Source organism: Nestor notabilis, unplaced genomic scaffold (genome assembly GCF_000696875.1).
Source record: "Nestor notabilis isolate BGI_N333 unplaced genomic scaffold, ASM69687v1 scaffold25008, whole genome shotgun sequence".
In the NCBI taxonomy this organism is placed as follows: Eukaryota; Metazoa; Chordata; class Aves; order Psittaciformes; family Psittacidae; genus Nestor; species Nestor notabilis.
Window position 1 is genome coordinate 7,595 of NW_009941905.1, and position 20,061 is coordinate 27,655.

The 20,061-nt window shown below is 42.0% G+C and overlaps 1 protein-coding gene across 1 annotated transcript; it reads right to left on the minus strand.

The window, feature by feature from the left end:
• Positions 1-1,554: 1,554 nt before the first annotated feature.
• RBM27 (RNA binding motif protein 27) lies at positions 1,555-18,931 on the minus strand (the record flags this gene model as incomplete). The annotated part of the gene is made up of 20 exons (XM_010021124.1): positions 1,555-2,090; positions 2,718-2,828; positions 3,236-3,322; positions 4,511-4,702; positions 4,808-4,912; positions 5,336-5,500; positions 5,603-5,677; positions 6,174-6,296; positions 7,150-7,278; positions 7,398-7,658; positions 8,329-8,482; positions 8,762-8,909; positions 10,763-10,912; positions 12,908-13,042; positions 14,232-14,468; positions 15,003-15,260; positions 16,028-16,221; positions 16,785-16,891; positions 17,854-17,978; positions 18,813-18,931. Coding segments are annotated over 20 exons (2,962 nt in total), but the record flags the coding sequence as incomplete, so codon positions are not given.
• Positions 18,932-20,061: the final 1,130 nt, after the last annotated feature.

Genomic DNA, 20,061 nt, shown 5'->3' on the forward strand with positions numbered 1-20,061 from the left:
TTCTACCTGTGCCAAAGGCTACTGCAGTTTCTTACAGCTCCATTCATCCACTGTAATTTTCATTTTCCAAATACAAAAATACAACAATTCTTATTGAAATCTATCCGCTGGTAGTTTTAGTACACAAAAAAAGCAAAGTATTTACAAAATTATACAGTTTAAGAAAAAACTCTGTACAAAAAAATATATAAATCCTTTTGTTCCCTCTATTCTTTTTTAAACTGTCAGGACTCAAACGTTTGCTGCAATGGGTTTTTCAAAATATACACTGAGTGAGCCACAGACATTACATTAGAGATGAGGGGAGAACAGCCAGTCTCCTAAGCAGGCAGGGTTGGTTTCCCCTTATTTCTTCGTGTCTCTCATTTAGCCTCAGCATTAGCAGGAGAGTCCTAATACATAAAGAGGGAGTTTCAGTGTGAGGAGACAGAATACTGAAAGACAAACTCCCTTCAGGTGACACAGCAACAGAAAGTGGTACAGGTTTGACTCTGGAAACACCACAAATCTGGCACGAGGGTGGCAAGGGCAGGGCACTGCGAACCCGAAGGCACGCTCAGCTCCCTCTCACTGCCCATGGACAGAGCCAGGGCCATTAAAGGTTTTAACATCTTATCACTCTTCAATTAGGAACTTGCTGGGAATTACCCGGTAAGGAAGCTGGTTACCCAAGAGGAGAGCACTTCTGCACTGACAACCTGTTTGTTCTGTACAGAAATGTACATGAAGTACTGAAAAGTGTTGAGTACAAATGGGCAGCCAAGGAAAACGGTGCTGGGCAACGTGCTCATGAGCTGCAGAACCATGTACCAGCGAAGACACATGGCTCGAGCCTCTGAACTTATGCTCACTGCTACCACAATACACACCACCCTGGCTGGGGGTGTGCGTGCTTACAATGCTACAACAGTAAGGCAACTGAGAATGCAGTGGTGCTCAGCATGAATGTGTCAGAACAGAACTATACTTGGAGATGAACTAATGACCTTCCAGAAGCAGCTCTGAATTCCTCTGAAGACTCTTCCCTCAAAGGCCTGGTCTGCTGCCAGCCGCTGAGCAGACACTGACATTCTGCTGCTCTGTTTGCTCTGAATGCTTCCTGGATTTGGCTTGAACATCCACAAGCATTTGGTTAACAGGGAGAGGAGGAAGAGTTGCCATCAGCTGGGAGGTGGCTGCCAGTTCAGTTGGTATGGAACTCACTACATTTATGCTCACAAATACGGAAGTGCAGAGAACAGTAACTTAAACTTGAACCTTATACTGAAAATACAGAAGAAAATCAACAGTGAGAGAAGATTCACCCAAGTGTCATTGCTGCTATTTTCTCTGAAGCAGAATTTGAAGAAACAGAGTGAACTGGTCAGTATTATAATACCCTGTTAGATCACTTCCATCTCCTCTCACTAAAAGCAGGACATTGAAACTCTGTGGCTTTCAAACATACTGAAATAAATGACTTATGAATCTAGCCACAAATAATTTCTACAGTGTGATTCTGTATGAAATAAAATGCTACCCATTTTTAATTAGCAAATGAGGCAATTTTTTCTTTCATAACATTTAATGAAAGTTTGTCTTTACCCTAACCCCATAATATTGCTAAATAAAACCTGTAGTATCTTTTCAATTAGAAACTAACAAATCAATTACGTTATAAAAAAAAACCCAAAACAAGGTAATACAGGTGACAAAAAAGAGGACAAGAAAATATTCCTATTTTCCCCCTCTCTCTCTTTTTATCCTTCTTAAATAGAAAAAAAAAAAAAAAAAAATCACCACGCTGGTGAGCTCGATAATCATGTAAAAAGTTACTGGGCCTTTTGGCTAGCTCAGGATCACAGCTCTATATCCGAAATGTTCTATAACAAACTCTGCCCACTTTAAATCATGTGGTTTGAAAAGAAAGTAAAGCTTTTTTTGGCTCAAACTTCCTTAAATAAATGTTTAAAAGATGTAGCTTGAACTAAATTCCTAAAATTATACATTTCCAACATCAAGTTTCATCTTCTCCAAGAACGGGATTCATCCTCATCTTCGTCATCATCATCATCATCTTCGTGCAAAAATAAATCTGAGGTTTCAGTCTCCTAGACAAAGGAAAAATGTACTTTTAAACAGAGAAGTTCCACTCCGGAGCCTAGGAAACACGTCACGGTGCACAGCATGAGCTCTGCAGAACATCAGGTTCTGTTCATTGTGTGTCTCTCGAAATGCACACCGCGACATGCAACAAGTTTTTCTCGTCTTTGCAGAAGAGAAGCCTCACATAGCAGGAAAGGAAAAGAAGCCCAACTGCAAGGGAAGTGGGAATGAACCACCCTGTACCCTCTCTGGAACAACAGATCTCTGTTAAATGCCTTGGCAGAAAAACCCTTAAAAGCTTGAAGCGTTGATAATTACAGGGAAGAACGCACACAACTCATCCTACAGCAGGGCACCAACACTGTGAAGTAAAGGGACCAGCAGCTTCTAGAGACCAAGAGGTTTGCTTTCACAGCTGACACATCAACATCCCATCCAGAAAGTGTATATTTTTTTCCCCTTTTCCCTTTTTTAAAGGGTGGAAAGTGCACCTGACTCTTGAGACCAGCCACGTTTCTGGTTTGCAGAAACAGCTTTTACTAAACTTCAGTAAACGGAAAACTGTATCCTACAAGAGCTCTTGGCTGTTAGATTGCCAGAAGAGTGATTAGGTTAGTATCATATTCTCATACCTCTTCCTTAGACTCCTCTTCCTCAATTTCTGTGGACACAGAAGGTACCTTTGGTTTGTACCATGATATCTGTAGCCTTCGGTCTTTGAAGCGGGATCCCTGGTTAGCAGCCTAGATTGTGTTTTAAATGAACAGGTTTTCAGAAAGAGGGTCAAGCAAAGAATTTTTAAGATCCTCAGCAATGAGCTAGACCCAGCAAAACATCATGTGGACACATAGCTCAAGATTCAAACATGTAACCCGCAATCATCCACTTCAGCCTTCTGAGAGCAACGCCACTCAAGCCTCAGCCTCTAAATAATCTCTTGCACCAGCAAGCTGGAAAGCTGAGCAGAGCTCTGAACCCTTGCCAGCAAAAGAGCTAGGTTACTATTAAGGTAAGGGGGAGGTATCTCCCCCTTCAGCGACACTATGTGCTAAACTTGCTAGATTTTACAATACAAAGGCAGACAGAAGTAGTTAAAAATTCTTATTTTAGAACTGTGGGAAAAAACAAACAAATCCGTTTTTCTACTTACATTTTCAGCTTCTGAGCGAGACTTAAAAGTCAGAACAACGCTTAATGGGGAATCCTCCTCTTGGAGGTCTTCAATATCTCCAAATTTCTATGAGAGAAAACTCAATTAGGAACAGCAGTAACATTCTCCTCCAAACCCTCCACCACCATGTGCTACAATTGCACTGTAGTGAAGCACCACTGAAACCCCGTGCTTGTGACAGAGAAGAGAGAGCCAGAGAAGTCTCAGCTGCAGCAATATTGCAGCATTTGTACCTGTCTTTGTGGCAAAAGTTTGGATTTACTCTTATTCTAGTAAGCGGAGCTTAATTGTGCAGGAGAAAAGGAAACAAATGTACTAATTTAGAGCCCAGTTTCACTGAATTTCCCCAGTCAAAGCAGTAGTGGTGGCCTCTACCCTGCTAAGCAATGAGGCCAAAGCAGAGTTAAGAGCTTCCCAAAGAACAGAGCCTACCCCACTGTGTGGAGAACTGCAGAGCTCCCTGTTCCTGCCCCAACCAGAAACAAATGAGCTTCAGGTTACCAGCTCTCTCTTGAGCCTTGCTACTGCTCTGTTCCCAGCTTGAAAGGGTGGGACTCCACAAAACCAGTTTTCTGTCACTTGCTTTGCAGAGAGCATCCAGAAACACCAAACTGTCGTGATCAAACTAGGATTTCACATTGTGTCTATTTATGAAGTATCTCTCCAAGACATTTTCATGTGTAAAGCTAGTAAACATTTCATTCTGGAAAGTAACTGAGGGAAATGTAAAACCAGTTTTCCCTTTATGATGTTACCTCTGTTACAATGCTAACACATCTGTTAACTTGGCTCATAAACCACTGAGCTATGTGCTCTACCACGAGTTTGTTAAAAAATTTAACTACTTTGAAGTTGATGTCCTGTTTAGGACATCCTGTTTTAAACTACTTAAATGCAGAATTCAGAAAAGTGAGCTATTTAGCTTTGGCCATTAAAGGAACGCATTGGGCAGCTATTGTAAAGCAGCTATAAAAACCATTACATTTGCACCCTTGATAACTCTTGAAGCTGTGTGTCCATACCCTGTTTGTGAATTCAGCATGAAGTTGTTATCTGTTTGCACTAACAGAAACAAGAGACTTGCATCTTCAAGGATTTGCACAAGGAACAGTTATTTGCAACGTTCTTAGCATGCCTCTCGTCACAAGTAAGCACACATCTAGGGTACTGGTTACCTACTTAACCTCAGATTTACAGCTTGTCCACAATTCTCCTCTTCAGGTTTTTCTTTGTTTAACATGACCTCATACTTACAGAGAAGTGCTGTAACAATTCATCCTTTTCCTCTTCAATGAAGCCTCCAACTGTTAGTGCTTTGGGACGGTGATCCACCACCATATGATTCAACATCCCTCTTCCTCTGCCACCACGACCCCGTCCTCGTCCTCTTCCTTGGGCTGGCACAGTCTTTCCTCGACCAGCAGGCAAAATGCCTAAGCGGGCAGCCTGTTTACAGAAGGCAAATCATGTACACATCCATCCTCACTTTGAAAGTATTTAAAGCATTTATATATCATAAATAGACTAAATGCATCCATCCAGACAACTCACCTCTACTTGTAACTGGTTTAGCTTTTTCCGCAGTTCAGTTGTGTCTTCTCCAGAAGAGAGTCTCTTATGGAAGTCCAGCTCTGCATCTAAGAGTTCCTTTTGTGCCTTCAAGAAAAGGTGCAGAAAGAGAAAATGGAAGGGAAAAGCAGAACTGTAATGTGTGCTTTTAATGTTTTATTCCACTTCTTCAGCAATACATTTATGGAAAGGATACAGACGCATCAGTGCACAATATCCACGCTTTTCTCTAAATTCAGTTGTTTGGATTGCCTCCATAGCCCTCCCCCAGCCCGTTTTCTGAAGGAGACGGAATCCTCTGCTTCAGAACTGGAATGAGCTTGAATGAGCTACAGGCAAAACTAGGTCACCTGAGTTCCTTAAAACTATAGCTTGCTTGTCCATGGTTATCACCCTCAAATTCAAAATACTGCTTCCAAGTGTTTTGATCTAATGCTGCTGTATTTTTAGGACACCGCATTAGAAAGAGTTGCAAGAGACAGGCAGGCAAATGTCTTGTGCAACAAATACCTCTGTCTTGGACTTCAGTTTTGATTGCGTAGAAGGTGTAGATGAAGTTTTTAGTTCATCCTTTAACTGAGATATTTTTCCTCCTAGTTCTTTTAAGGTCTTCATTATTTCTGCTCTCTCCTCTGGTTTCATGGCCTTATTTTTCTCCAGCTTGGATATCAACATCTATGTATTATTAAAAGAGCAGGAAAAAAAAAAAAAACAACACTGAATAGACAGGTATCTACAGAAGCAGGATGTATTTACTAGAAGACATTCCAGACTTACCTTCTGGCATTCAATTTGCTTTTCTAACATCTCCTGCTTCTTTTTCCTCATGTCTTGTTGGAGTTTCATTGCCTCCTAAAGGAAAAGGAAATTACTTCAATCAGTGAAAAGCAGTCTAGCATTATAAGTACTCATAGACATCATATTTTCTTCTTCAAGCTACAGAAGTGAAGGCCATAATGAAAACTGCTTGTCTGCAAAACACACAAGTATAAAGTGTATCTGTACTGGGTTTTTTCCAGATCAAAGTTGTTAACTTCCTGCTGTGAAGTGCTCTACTAAATTCTTGTCCTCTTCCTATGTTGTCATTTAAATGTCTCATACCTGAAGAGGAATGCCAAAGAAAATCCCCGCATGACTAAGTGTCTCAAGTAAGACACCCCAGAAGAAACACTCCCTTACCCATGATTAACCCCAATGCGCTTGTGAGATAGGCCAATAGCAGTGACAAAGCCTGTACTAGTGTAGGAAGCTACACAGTGGTATTTGAGGTGTAAGTTGCCTATCAAACCTTTCTTTGTAATGGACTTTGCTCACAATACTGTCTGTCAGGCAGTGAACAGTAAAGTACCTGTTTTTTTTTAAGGGCTTCTTGCACATCATGAGGTTTAGACCCTGCACCAGGCTTCAGAGATGTCTTTAAGTTTGAAGTACTGTAAACCATTTTTGAGTGACTTGTTGAAGTAGGAAACGTCTGAAATAGCAAAATCACACACAAAGAAACATGTAATAGCTTAAAACAAATGTGAAACGCCATCAATGAATTTTGGAGGAACATGCTGTGTGAAACACAAACATGAACTTCCAGATTTGTGCCATGACACAAGACAACCAAGGCAGTTGAAACACACACAGATAGCAGTCTAACAGCTTGCTTGGAAGCAAACAGCTTAAATGCTCTTGTTAAAGGTATTTCTGCAAGAGATACTTTATTTCCTTCTTCATCCAGAACTCCCTCTGTATCCTGATACCACTAGGAGGACCACCAAAGCTAATCATCTGCTTCTGCATTGTATTCAGCTTGGCTGTCATAGTCTAACATCATGCTTTCTGATCAAGTAAGGCAGCAGAAGTCACCTGCATACTGCCTTTCTTAAAAAGAAGGACTTCTCTGGCTGAGAACACATGCTGCACTGTGGTATCAGTGTGAATTGAACTGTTTCAGCTTGAACTCTATGCAGAAGTATTCTACAAGCTTCCAGCACTACTGTTCAAGCACAGCCTAAGCTCAAAACTCACTGGGAAAGCAATGAAATTCACCAACGCAAAGCTGACATCATGTACAGGCTGTCAAATTTGTTTACTATGAAGCACTGCCAAAAATATTCGGTGCTACTTAGAATGCTGATTCTGTTGCTGAAATCATTATATAAAACCAGCTAATGAAACCAGGAGGAAGTTACTGATCATGGCTGGATGGAACATTAGTGGGAAGAAGCAAAACCAACAGGGAATAATTTGCAAGTTCTATTTGACAGTTCCTTTTTGGCCTAAAAGGCCAAAGCTTTAACTGAACATATGAAGATGATTGACCTCCACAAACATACCTGAGAATCCTCCACCACTGCCCCGGCCTGGCTCAACTCAGGCTGGTTTCCACCTGCTGCTCCAAGGCGACGTTTCACTGGGACTTTATTAAGGACATAGGCACCGGATGCCAGTGGTTTATTCATCACCTGTGGGTGTATCAACAGATATTAAATCATGAAAGATCATATACTCCGCTTGTTTATCAGCTATTTAGGAGCGCTGACAGCCCTCACTGCTCAGCCAGTGGTGTGGGGCAGCATGGTACCTTTGACAGGTTGCTGTGCATCGTTACAGCTGGAGCTGGGGTCAGGGCTTGCTGCTGAAGGTGAAGCTGCTGATGAAGAGGCTGTTGGGGTGTCTGCTGCTGCTGCTGCTGCAGCGGGGGCTGCTGCTCACTTTCTCTGTGCCACAGGACCCTTATAAAGCGATTGTTCAGAACTGCCTCTGTGCTGGAGATTGCCTTCCTAGCCTCGTCATTAGTCAAGTACTGAATCAGAGCAGCTTCAGGATCATTCTGGAAAGCAACCTGCATCGGAAGTTCATTAGAATGTGTTAGTTTTCAAGGAAGAAAACACCTCAACAGGAAGCAAACCAATGTCTGCAATGAGTGGGATACCCAATGATATCAACAGCTCAAAATACAGGTAAAATATTCTATGTAACTAAAGCCAAGTACCTTTTGGCAAGTGTTACATGTAGTTGAGGCATAGCCTATATACAGTAAAGTGCTCATACAGTGCTACTGCCCTCCTTACAGTGCAGGGCACAGCACTGAACTGGAGTCAGTTCTAGGATGCCAAGTGGAAATAAAATGAAGCACATAAAGACTCCCCTGTAGCACCTTTGTCAAAATCATGACTATGACTTACTGTAGGACTGTCCTACAGACAGAAATTGTTCAAAGATCTCTCAGAAACTGTATAAAATTTGCTCAAAAGCCTGAGCTGGTTTAGATTCTGTTAAACCTGCAAGCCTTTCAAATTTTGTAAGGCCTCCTGAAGGCAGGAGCAAACATACTGTTACAGAATTGAGATGATAATACAGAGCAGACCACAAAAAGGTCTCTCTGAATTGGTGACCTGCTCCCAGCCAGCCTCCATCAAGATTTCTCAGGGAACATAGTTCAGCTGCAATACTAAAGGTGGCTTCAGGGAAAATCCCTCACCCACATACAGGCATAAACCTGAACTTTTTACCTGGATGTTTACAATTGTCCCAAACTTGCTGAAGTGCTCGTTGAGCTGTGTGATGTTGTTCAGCTCCGGGGGAATCTTCCGAACTTCCAGTTTTGTGTTTGTATACTGATTCTTTTTCAAAAACCCTGGCTTGGTCTGGTTGTTATTTGCTTGCCTGGAGAAAACGAGAACAAGACAGTCATTTAGACAGGCACTGAGGTAGGGCAGCAAGTGTTAAAGCACATCTAACTCTTTTCTCATTAAAAGTATATGCTCTAGACATTAACAAAAGAGAGCTCCTCCCACCACCAAATACTTGGGCTCCTTGTGACAGGGACACAGATTTTCTGACCCAACCAGCTCAAGGTACAAGGACCAGTGAATCCTTATGATTCACAGCACTGACAGCAACGAAGCGCATTCCAGTTAGCCAAGTGCAGCCGTCAATTCTTACTTTCCCAGCCACGGTTTCTTCAATGGTGGACATTCCAGGCTACTTGGAGATCTCTTCCTGCTGTCTGGTTCAAGGACAACTCTAGTTACGTTGCTGCTGTTATTTGTAATGGGGATGGGAGGTTCAGTCTGGATGATGATATTGGCAGCTGGAGGAAAGGAAAGGCCTGTGTTATTCACCAGACATCAACGGAGATGTTGGACAAGCTTTCACTTAAACAGCAGAACAGGATTGAGCTTAAAACCATAAAAATTAGAACTTTATCAAGTTGGTCAGTTTTGTTTATGAACTTACTTTCAGAAACCCCTTGTTAGCCTTACTGAACAGCCTGAGGAAAACATTTAGTCTAGCGAGCAGGGATGAGATTTGATCTTTATTGACATTTAATATTAGTATTAGCTTGAAGAAAAAAAAGCTAAACCTCCATCTTTCAGGTACTGAAAGTTCACATTCTGCAGGAAAAGGGGACAATAAAAAGGCAAGAACATCAAGGCTGGGTTCCCAGACTTCAGGTCAGAGCTCTGCAATGTGGCATGGCTGAAGAGCCAACTTTCCCGCTATTAACCTTTGACAGCGAAAAAGTAACCAAAACCCCTTCCTCTCACTGCTATGTACCCCCTCATCATCCTCCGTCCAGTTTTCAGCAACAAGCTGATAATCAAGCACAACTATGGAATGAAATTTTGCTCTTCGAGACATTAAAGTTTGAACCAACTTCTGCAAGCCCAAAGCTAAAGCACTGGATCACTGTTTGCCAAGTATTTATTTACAACCTTTTTAAGATTATCCTATTGCTGTTAGTGTCCTGTGTATACAAAATATTCAACTCCTAAAAAGAAGGCTGAGTTATAAGTCAGTTTTCTGTGGCTTTTAGACATGCCAGAGCTCGGCTGCTTACCCTGGTGAGAACAAAGACTCTGTGTTTTGGAGCAGAGAGTTAATCTTTCTTTGGAGGATGATTTTAGAGAAAATCCTTCACACACACCTGACAAAGACAGTGAAACAGGCCTTCGGAAGCACCGCTGCTGAGCACTCACCTATGCCTCACAGCTGCAATGGGTTCTGAGAGAGAATTTGGGGCCAGCAATAAAGCCTAACCCTGCCCTTATGATGTTTATTAAGATGCAGACAGCAACAGCCATTTCTGCAATAATATTTAACCATATTCTTTACAGGATGAGTCACTGGGAGGAAATACCGCAAACAAGCGCCTATCTTATCTAAGGCGCAAGAAACACAGAAGCGTAACAGTAAACACTGAAATTTAACATCTTTTCTTTTACGGCTCAGGGCAGAGAAAGCAGGAGGGAAAGAGAAAGTTACACTAACAAAACAAACGTTTCCTTAAAGAGCCTTGACTTGTTCTCTCCCCGAAAGATATTCTGTGCATGTCACCACTGAGAGACAACATCCACATCCAACTGGTTAAGGATTCAGAATCACTTAAATGCAGACTGGGATGCCTCCGGGCTGAGAGAATGAGAATGGTACCTGCAGTGCCTGCTGGAGAGAGTGCCGGCATGGCAGGGCCAGCCCATCAAGCACAAATCCATGCCACAACAGCTCCCCTTGGCACTACTGCCCCAACAGATGGGCAAGTATTGCAGATCCTCACCTCTGTGCCCCACGTCCTAAACACACCCTTGGCAAACCAAAAGCAGTTTCAAGACCATACTGCTTAAAGCCACCTTTCTGCACCATTTTTGTTTTCTAGAAGCACCCAGCATCCGGAAAGTGCCTTCACAGGCTAAAGAGGAATAAAACCCAACCAACAAACCCCTCATAACATTCCCAAGAAGTGGTTACTTTTAATCAAAAAGGCCGCTTTGACTTTAATGTAGTGATATTAGCATTTAAAAAACAAAGTAGAGATGTATGAAAATCACTCTGAAATAGGAGATCAGTGAGGAAAAACTTCTGCTTTAGCCTGAAAAAGGGCAAAATAGGTGTTGACAGCCTTGGACAAAAACAGCAACAGCAATGACTAGAAACCCTTCCTACCTCTTGGATTTGTATCCATCTCCCCAGATGTTAGGCCAATTAGATTTGGACGTTGCGTTTGTGCTCTTGTAAAAAACTGTCGGTACTGAGATCTACCAGCACTGGTAATACTAGGAGCTTCAGGGTTATAGCCATCTGGCTCATATGTATCTATAAAAAAAGGAGAGAAATAAAAGAATTTTTCAAATGAGTTTAAGACTCCGAGTTAATTTTCCGTTAAGGAAATGCATGGATGCCCAAGAATCAGATGTTGTTTTGGATGAAGAGACAAGAGAAAAGAGGCCGTGCAGCCAGTGTGTAGCCAGTGTGTAGCAACTGAACTTTACACCCAAGTCTACTTGGGCATATTTGCTTCTGGTTTTTAATCTGAGTGTTGCTGATGAGCTGCCTGAAAAAGGAACGAGAAATGTACAACCACCTTCACAACATCTGACCATGCCACAAGAGGAGGAACAGAAGATTCAGTTTGAGCATTTACTCTGTAGGACTAAGATGCAAAGAGATTTTCTGCCTTCGGTGCCCAACAATCTAGGTTGTTTCTGAGAAGGATTTGTGGGGAAGAATGTACTTAATCAAAGAAAGCTGAGAAATCAGGTAATTTGACCAATACTTACCTGTCAGTTCTCTTAGTTTATGCAGAGTGACATCAGCTGCCTACCTCCAGTAAGGTACTAATGATTATTTTGATTAAAAGGGGTAACCAGGAGAAGACAAGATGACAGAACTGACCCACATCATTCCTCCAGCCCAAGGTCCAATTCAAGGATGATGCATTTTTCCAGCCATAAAAAGGAAAAGCCATACAACAACTAGAATGAATGAAGTCTGTGAAAAGCCTCCACAGAAACACAGTACATCCTGGAACAGAAATGAATGCCTACACAAAGGGGCCTGGCAGACTTGAGGCATGCTGAGTTTCAGCTCCTTACTCCACAGCAACAATGAAGATTCTGCAATCTAAAACAGCTGCCCAGACCTGCAATATGGATGCTTTATAGTTTAGTTTCAGACTCTGCCAAGAACTTTGATTAACCTTGCACAAGCTGAACCACAAGTTCCTCCTCCATGACTTGACAGATTGATTGCAAGAGGCAACCAGCAGTTGTTACCACAGCGGTCCAAGAACAGGACATGAGAGTCTCCACAGATGTTCTGGAGCACACAAATGAGTAATGCAGCTGAAGTCAGTGATGCCCTGCAAGCTCAGACAGAATCACCCATCAGAAGTTGTTCTGAAGCTGAAAGAATCAGCTGGTAGATCTAAATGCCTGCCAGCATTTGGAGATCATTGGCCAGATTATCTATCAAGATACTTGAGTGACTGAAAGTGTGGAAGTCACAAAGGGAATGACATGGATCATGAACTAGAGCCCCACCTTGACTAAAATACAGAATATTTATACACATATAAAAAAAGAAAACCCATAGATGGGAATATTATAAAACACTGATATTTAATTATCTTATTTTGCTCAGGTAAATGCCATTACTCCTTTCATTATCAAGAAATGTAAGATTGTTGGATTTAAATGGAACAATCTGGGACTCTCCAGGTGTTTTGCTATTCCCCCTCATAAACCCCCACTTTTGAAAACCTGAGCTCTGTTGAGGAAGATGGAGATGATGGTCACATCCACTGAAAGCCATCCTTTTTCTGTTTTTAAGTTACAAAGCTAGAACTGAGTTGATTCTAGAAAAAAGACAGACACTACTAATGTATATGATGACTGCAGAGACTATCGTGATACACAGCTTCAAGAAACCACAGCCTCTCTCTCACCCCCATCTGTAGTAGCCCAAACTGGATAGGAATAAAGACCAAATTAAATGGTAATTACAGGTTTGCAGATCCATGTTTTGCCTGCTCACAGTCTCCTACAGAGCTTGAAGATGAAGAGATCCCTTTTTTATGCAACGGCCTTACCGCTTTGAGCATATGACACCCAAAGGAAGCTCCCCACACATCAGCAGGACACTGCTGGCGATTCACAGGGTAACAGCAGATGATGGGCTGTCCACAAGGAAAGCCATCAGACTCTTTTTAGATTTGTATGTACTGGACAGAGATAATAATTTCCAATCACACATTAGAGGAATTTCAAACTGTACATCTCGAGCAGAAGGTAAAGAAAGGTTCGTGCTTACGTTCTGATACTGTGTACAGCAGGTTCTGGGGTAAGGGAGGAGGTAGCCTTGGTCCTACGGGCGCAAGGCTGGGCACTGCACTTGTCCCAGGCTGGTCACGGTTATTTATCAAACTGGACTGTGTTAAAGGTGGTCCTACAATGACACCACAGAACACATCACTGAGACTTGGAACTCCACAGATAGAGTGTGCAAACAATTCAACACAATTTGCTGGTGCCTTGCTTTGAGCAAGGCCAAGGTTGTCAATATTTACAATTCCACTACAGCAAATGTAAACTGAGAAGCTCTGTTCAGGTAAGTTACTCTGATTCCAACACCTTTTCTCTTCCCAGAAAGGACAAAGCTTTAAGCAGGGGGAAGTGTCTTTTCTTCCCCAGAGGTTTATTACTGTTAGGAGCTTGTGTTAACTGAAGCAGCTTCTCCCTCAGCTCTGCCTTGGAGAATGAGGGCTTGCTCAGAGCAGGAGACGACATCAGCAACATTTACACTAGAGTTCTAAACCAAGAACTGTGGGCAAAAGGCATTCACAGACACAGAATTTATCCATCTGGTTTTGCTTTGTTTCCACTGTACACACATTCCCACTTATTATATGCCTCAAAAAGGATAGTGAGCTACACTCCAGAACCCACGAAGACACAACTACAACCAGAAAGCACTGTCATTCACTTGACAGCAAGCCGATTCCACCCATTAAAGTTCCTGCAAAGTTTAGGATCAATCCTATACAAATGATGTCTCATCCCATAGCTGCTGCTATTTGATACAACTATCACGGTCTGCATTGAGTTACTGGAGTAGAGAGTACTGAAACAGTAACTGCGTATCTGACATTCTATTTCTTTATAGAGTTTACATTATAAGATGCAATAAGATAACAAAGAAAGCTGAACTGAGAGGTCACCTTTGAGCTAAAATAGATCTTGGATGTATCAATTACATATTGCTTTTTAGTAGCAGAAAATATAGCACAGAGAGATTTATCAGAACTTTTAGGAGCTTAAATCTCAATATCTTTGCATTAGTAAATAAAAAAAGCTAGTAATCCAACTGTCAGTGAGCAAGCCAAACACCACCAAGCTTATGGGATAATGGGAAAGATACACCCTCCACTTCCCACCCAATTTACCTAATTGAATTGGAGTGCTGGGAATGTCATGTTTTACAGGCTGCTTTTTCAGGATTATTTGGGCAGTATTTTGAATAGCACATGGCCAGCAAAGAAACCTGAACTCAATGCTTCAAATACACACAGATCTTCTAGGAAGAGCCGTCATTCTAACTTGGTGACAATGAAACACAGAGCAATGTTGTGACTTACTTGGAACAGGAAGCACAACAGGAGGAGGTGCCTGTGGATGAGTTTGTGGAATTGGCAACCTCATATTACGAGCTAGACCTGGCAAAGGAGGAAGAAGCATCCCAGGAGGAGGAGGAGGAAGCCCAGGAGGTGGTGGAGGAAAAGGAATCATACTTGGCAAGGAAACTTCATCTACTACTAAAGGATCATTTCCATGATCAAACTGGCAAAGATCACCAAGTACACAAAATCCTCGCTCTGCAGAACAGGACATTTGAGAGAAAAAGATAAAATTAGTTGTCAGCAATTTGCAGCATCTCAGTTTTTGCAGGAATTTCTTATTGAAGCAAACATGCAGTTTTCCAGTATCACATCAGCAAAGGAGGTTTCAAAAGAATTCAAATCCAAATAATCTTCCATAAAGCAGACAGACACACACACATCCATCATAAAAGCTGTGGAGAAAGCAAGTCAGAAGTTCTGCCTGTTTTGCACTAAACATGTTTCCTGCAATTTTTCCCAGAACTGCAGGGGCTGAACTATTTGCCAAGCATGTACAGAATTGTGAACAAACTCCGTATGTTCTTGTCTAGCAACTGTCAGTTGTAAGTAAACTGCTTCCAGTAAGACTAGTTATTTCCCCAGTACAATACAAGCTGCATATTGCATCTTTTACATGAGGTACACGTCACATGCTACAGCATTCTCACTTGCTGCCCACAGTTAGTAAACACCTAAAAAAAAAAGAAAAAAAGAGAATAATTGTATGAAACAGAAAACTAGAAGAGTTACCATCATAATCTTGGCATCTTCTTTTAGGAGGAGGGTTTCTGCCAAAGGGGCTGGGATTGCTGTGATTGTTATAGTAATTTGACCAGCTCTCTGTTGTGTTTTCCAGATGGTGTGCAGGTGCAATTACAGTAACAGCACTAGGAATAGACTGTGCAGAGGAATACTGTTCACTAGATATACTGGGAGACACGGACACTGGATTATAGGAGCTTTCAACATCATTTTTTTCACTCTTAAATTTTGATCTCTCTCGGTGCTCTGTTAAAAAAAAAAAAAAAAAAAAGTAGTAAAAGCCTTCATCCTTTGTTCTCTCCATCAGAGCCTCAAGAGGATGATACTACACAACAGGACAAACATTTCCTTAAATATTCAGTTTTACCAGTGGAGTAAGAATTAAATATAATGCAAACAGGGTTTTAACTTTAGAAATCTACATGTTTTCTTTGCAAAATGCACACTTGTAGCTCTAGTCCTTACTCCATTCTGGATGACAGCTTTCTCCTTTAAAGTAGAAATAGAGGGGAGGGGAAAGCCCAAAACAACAAATCTAGTCCCTGCCCTTAACTAACACAGTCTCAACACATGTGGAAATCTGTTGCAGTCTGTGTGTCTGGTTTTTCCAACAGACCTGAACTAGTCCTAAAAGAAGGACAGATCAGACAGTAACTCCCTTCAATTACAAAGAAATCTTCTCCAAAACCACACAGGAACAAAGAGGGTGACACTGGCTTGAATGAAGATAGATCTTGGGGAGACCGGGAGAGAAAATAAATAAAAACTCAGCAGCTTTATCAACACCCACAGCACACAGAGATCATCCACCAGTACGCACCAGTATACACCTGTGGGTAAATTAAAGGGTAGCAAAGAAGAAAACAACCCCGTTGATTGTTGTGCTCCAAAGAACACCATCTTCATTAACAATTTCAGGAACACAAAGCTGTGGAGATTTGCTCCAACTACAGCCTCCTACACCATACGGCATGTAGGAGTCACCTACACCATCGGCATGAAAGGGTACTCACCAGCACTTCTGCTTCCATCATGGTCTTTGCTTCTGCCCCTACTGCGGCTACGACTTCGGCTCAGCCCTCTGCTTTTACTGCGACTTTTACTCCTGCCGCGTCGCCAGCTCGACTTCTCTCTGTACAAATCACTCCTGTCGTAGTACCTGTCATAGTCCCTCCATTTCCCATCATCTCTCTTTTTCTCTCTGGTTCTAGAAGAGACAGAGGTAGAGCACGTTTACGAAAAGAGAAACCAAATTCTCCATTGCAATTCTCAAATGCAACAAGTCAAGTTTCTGTTCTTCCCTCCCACCCAAGGTGGGCAGCAAAACATTCGAGTCGGACTTTACAAAGGATTACACAGAAAAACACAGGATCTCAGAGTAGAGGAGGTTCTACTAACTCTTAGAAACAAGCAAAGGGAGGACTAAGAAGAATCAGAAAGGTAAGATGATCAAAACAGAACATGTTTTAAGTGATGCTGGCACTGCATGAACAACCCCTGCTCACTGCTTTTCATGTATATAAAGAGGGAACAAATGGAATTGGTGACATTCCAAGGTATTAACACTTGAAAAATACTGTCATTTCTTCAGAAGAGACCAGCTCCTAGTGAAGGGCTCTCATGCACATGATCAGCACCATTGCAGAGAAAGAATAGCAAGCAGGAAACCACTGTTTTAATGAAAAATCACTACCTATGTGGTAAACCCCCTCAGTACAAGATTGCCATCAAATGCAGAAGAACATATTAATATTCTGGTTCAAAACTAACCTGTGCTCACTGGAATCTGCACGGCTTCTCTGTGGGCTGGAATACTTCTTTTTCCTGCCTTCCCGCTCTTCTTCAACTGACTCTTGGTGATTCTGTTTATGAGACAACTACCAATAAAGGATGAAACAAAGAAAATTATCCCAAGATTTAGTTAAAGTTACAGTTTGAATCCTGAATACCCATTTAGAGCACTTGTCAGAGAAACACACTCCCTGTGGTCCATTTACAGAGAGCAACAGTTTTTGTTCCCAACACTGCATGGCACAAGCATCTCCGTTATAAGAGGAAAGGACCTGAATTTCATATATACCGGCTTCATTTGCATCTTTCCTGTAGTAATTAAAACACAGATTCAGCCTAAAGCATCTCTGCAGACTGTGATCAGAATATGCAGAGATAAAGAAAGTTTACTTCTATAGCAATTTTTTCTCCAACTCTCTCAAAGCTGGTACATAAGGATGTTTCCCTTGGAAAAATCACCAATGTAGCAGAAAAAACCATCTTTGACAGGTGACAGCAGAGGATTATACAATATACAAACTGCTCCAGACAACTGTGCAAATAGAACTTTGGTTTTCTGAAAACTTGATTGTTCTCAATTTTGCCAATAAAACTTAAAAACAAGATAAAAGAAAGAACTGTTGGCAAACAAACACTGCCTCACTTTTTAAAACGAACTATCCCACATTATAGAGGCCATCACATTTCACTGATTTTAAGGACTACAGAAAACATTTTGAACAATTTCTATTCCTCTCAGAATATACAAAGTTGAAAAAGGAAACATTTTGGAATGGTTTTGTTTCTTCCCCCTCTCTTAAAGCCTTCCAAACCCTTATCGGTTCCGACTGCCAGAACCTCTGGACAGGACTGCTATTAACCTACATCAAAGGTAGGCTCTACAAAGGGATCCTGCGTGTTAGTCTCTGAATAGTCATCTCAATTTTCCTTCAGATGCAAAGACTGCAAAGATCGTTAATCACGAGGAAGTGGATTTTTCTTTCACATTTTGCCTCACAAATGGCTAATTTGAAAATCAGAGGCAGGTAGATGACAAAAGAGAAGTTACCTCCTCCTTGACTTCTTCTTTGTCCTGACCTGCAGGCTTCGCGTCCGCCTTTGTGGGTTCAAGCGAAGGAAGGTAACTCTTTGTGTACAGACTTTCAAAAAGTTTATCTACAAACCCTGAGGTTTCTGAGGATACAGAACACATGACAAGACTGTTACATACTGATTTAGGGACACTGTTACATTTACCAGAGGAGTCCCTGAAAAAAACAGTCATCCAGGTGGACTGCTCACAGCAGAACCTTACACTGATGAACATTAGCTCCATACAAGGAGCTGGAATCACATTTGTGGAACTCTGTTGTTTGTTTAGACAAAGAAATTCATCAGTTATAGCAAAGACAGAAACAAACTTCTCCTTCAATCCCATTTACAACTTGGAAATGTTCTAAGGAGCAAGTGTGATTAAAACTTATGATCAAGGAGTAAGTCCACAGTTACCCCATTAACTACAGTCAGCTGCTGCTTCCAAGAATTTTTATCAGAGTAAATCATTCCCAGAGGGCTAATCATCAGTTCAACACTGGATCACAAACAAATGCACAAGAACTTCCCCAGTGAGTGTCAGAATTTCAAGTGTTTAAACCTGTAAATCTGAACCAAATTGCTACGAGACGCTCACCAGAAGCCTGAAAGTCTAACATGGACCAGGTCTCACAAGTTACCAAACATCTGGCAGCATGACTTGATTGACTTTAAAATGAAACTGCCAGTTTCTATTTCAGAGGATTTCCTCCCAGCCACCGTGAGCTAGTCCAAGCTGTACAACTGCATCTTGAGATTATTATTATTATTTGTTTTAAATCACAAGATTTTTATTCCTTCATACTCTGCAAGAAACACTAGATTCACAGATAACAAGAAGCATTTTAAAGGCAACAATGGTGCATCATCATCCTCCCTCCTCCCGCCAGTGGAATGAAACTCGCTGAGCTGCCGAAGCAGAGACCACGGTACTACCTTTTTGCAGAAAGACATCCAGCTGGTCAGCACAGAAAGCTTTCAGCTCTTTCTCTGGCTTGTCCTTCTTCACTAATGCCACAACATAGTTGGCTAAGGCCGAGGGGTCTGCATCACATCTATGGAGAGAAAGAAGGGTTCTGGGCTCAGCTCAGTGTGCCAGCCCCTGCGTTGTCAGGAGCCACCAAAGACCCAGCGACACAGCCCGGTTGCTTTCCGACCCCGGCACTGCCCTGACTTGCCAGCAGAGCTATTTCACTTACAGCACTGGTCTTGTTGCCCTGCTCCCACCCATCCCTCACCATGCCCCACTGCATTGCTCCTGCTTGAGCTTTGCTTAGGACAACCAACCTCCCTTCTTCACAGAGATCCAGTTCTGGGTCAGCTGAGCAGATGCCACTGCTTCTCAGCTTCCCCTGAGCACAGCAACTACCACCCAGTGCAGCTCTATGGGAACAGCAGAACAAGCACTGTGAAAGCCAACTGCACAGCCCCTGTGAAGTGTTAAAGTGGTTTTAAAGCATTAAATCACTATGAAAAGTAATCAGAAAGATGGACACAAAAGCACAATTCAAATACACAGATATGTTCTGTATGGCTGCAGTTACTGGGCCTGGGGTTTTCCTTCCCTAAGGACTATCCCCACACCTAAAACTTTTGCAGTAATCCTTTAATGCTGGTAAGTGTCTGCAGGGGTTCAATCATTAATACAGATGCACTAGCCAAGCCCTTCTCTAGCTTCACAAAGGCCAAAGAGAGCCAGCTCTGAGCAGCAATGCTCTGCCCCTGACCCTTACACTGGACACTGCTCATCTGCTACCAGAAACCCCCTCAAAGTACAAATTAGATTAAGAAATGATTCAGCAGTAGCTCCTCATTTTGCCTCTCTCAGAAGACACAAGCTCTCAGGCTGTAGGGAGGAAGCTAAACAAGTGTGATGACTTAAAAATTTATATTTATTCTTTAGGATTAACTTTGAGAGAGGATTACGTATTTTCTAAGAACATTAACTATGGAAATAGAAGGAAATAGTATAAAGCATATAGACCTCAAAATGACCTCAAAGAAAAATACAAATATCCAGACACCCATCAAAGCGCAGGAACATGCAGATGACTGCTTAGAGAAAACCAAGCCCTCCCCGAGCAGGCAGGCAAGCAGCTCCACTCCAAATTACCTTGCTGCTGGTTCCAGCACCTGATGAAAGCTGGGTTAAATGCAGCAATTAGCAACAAAGAAACCACAACTT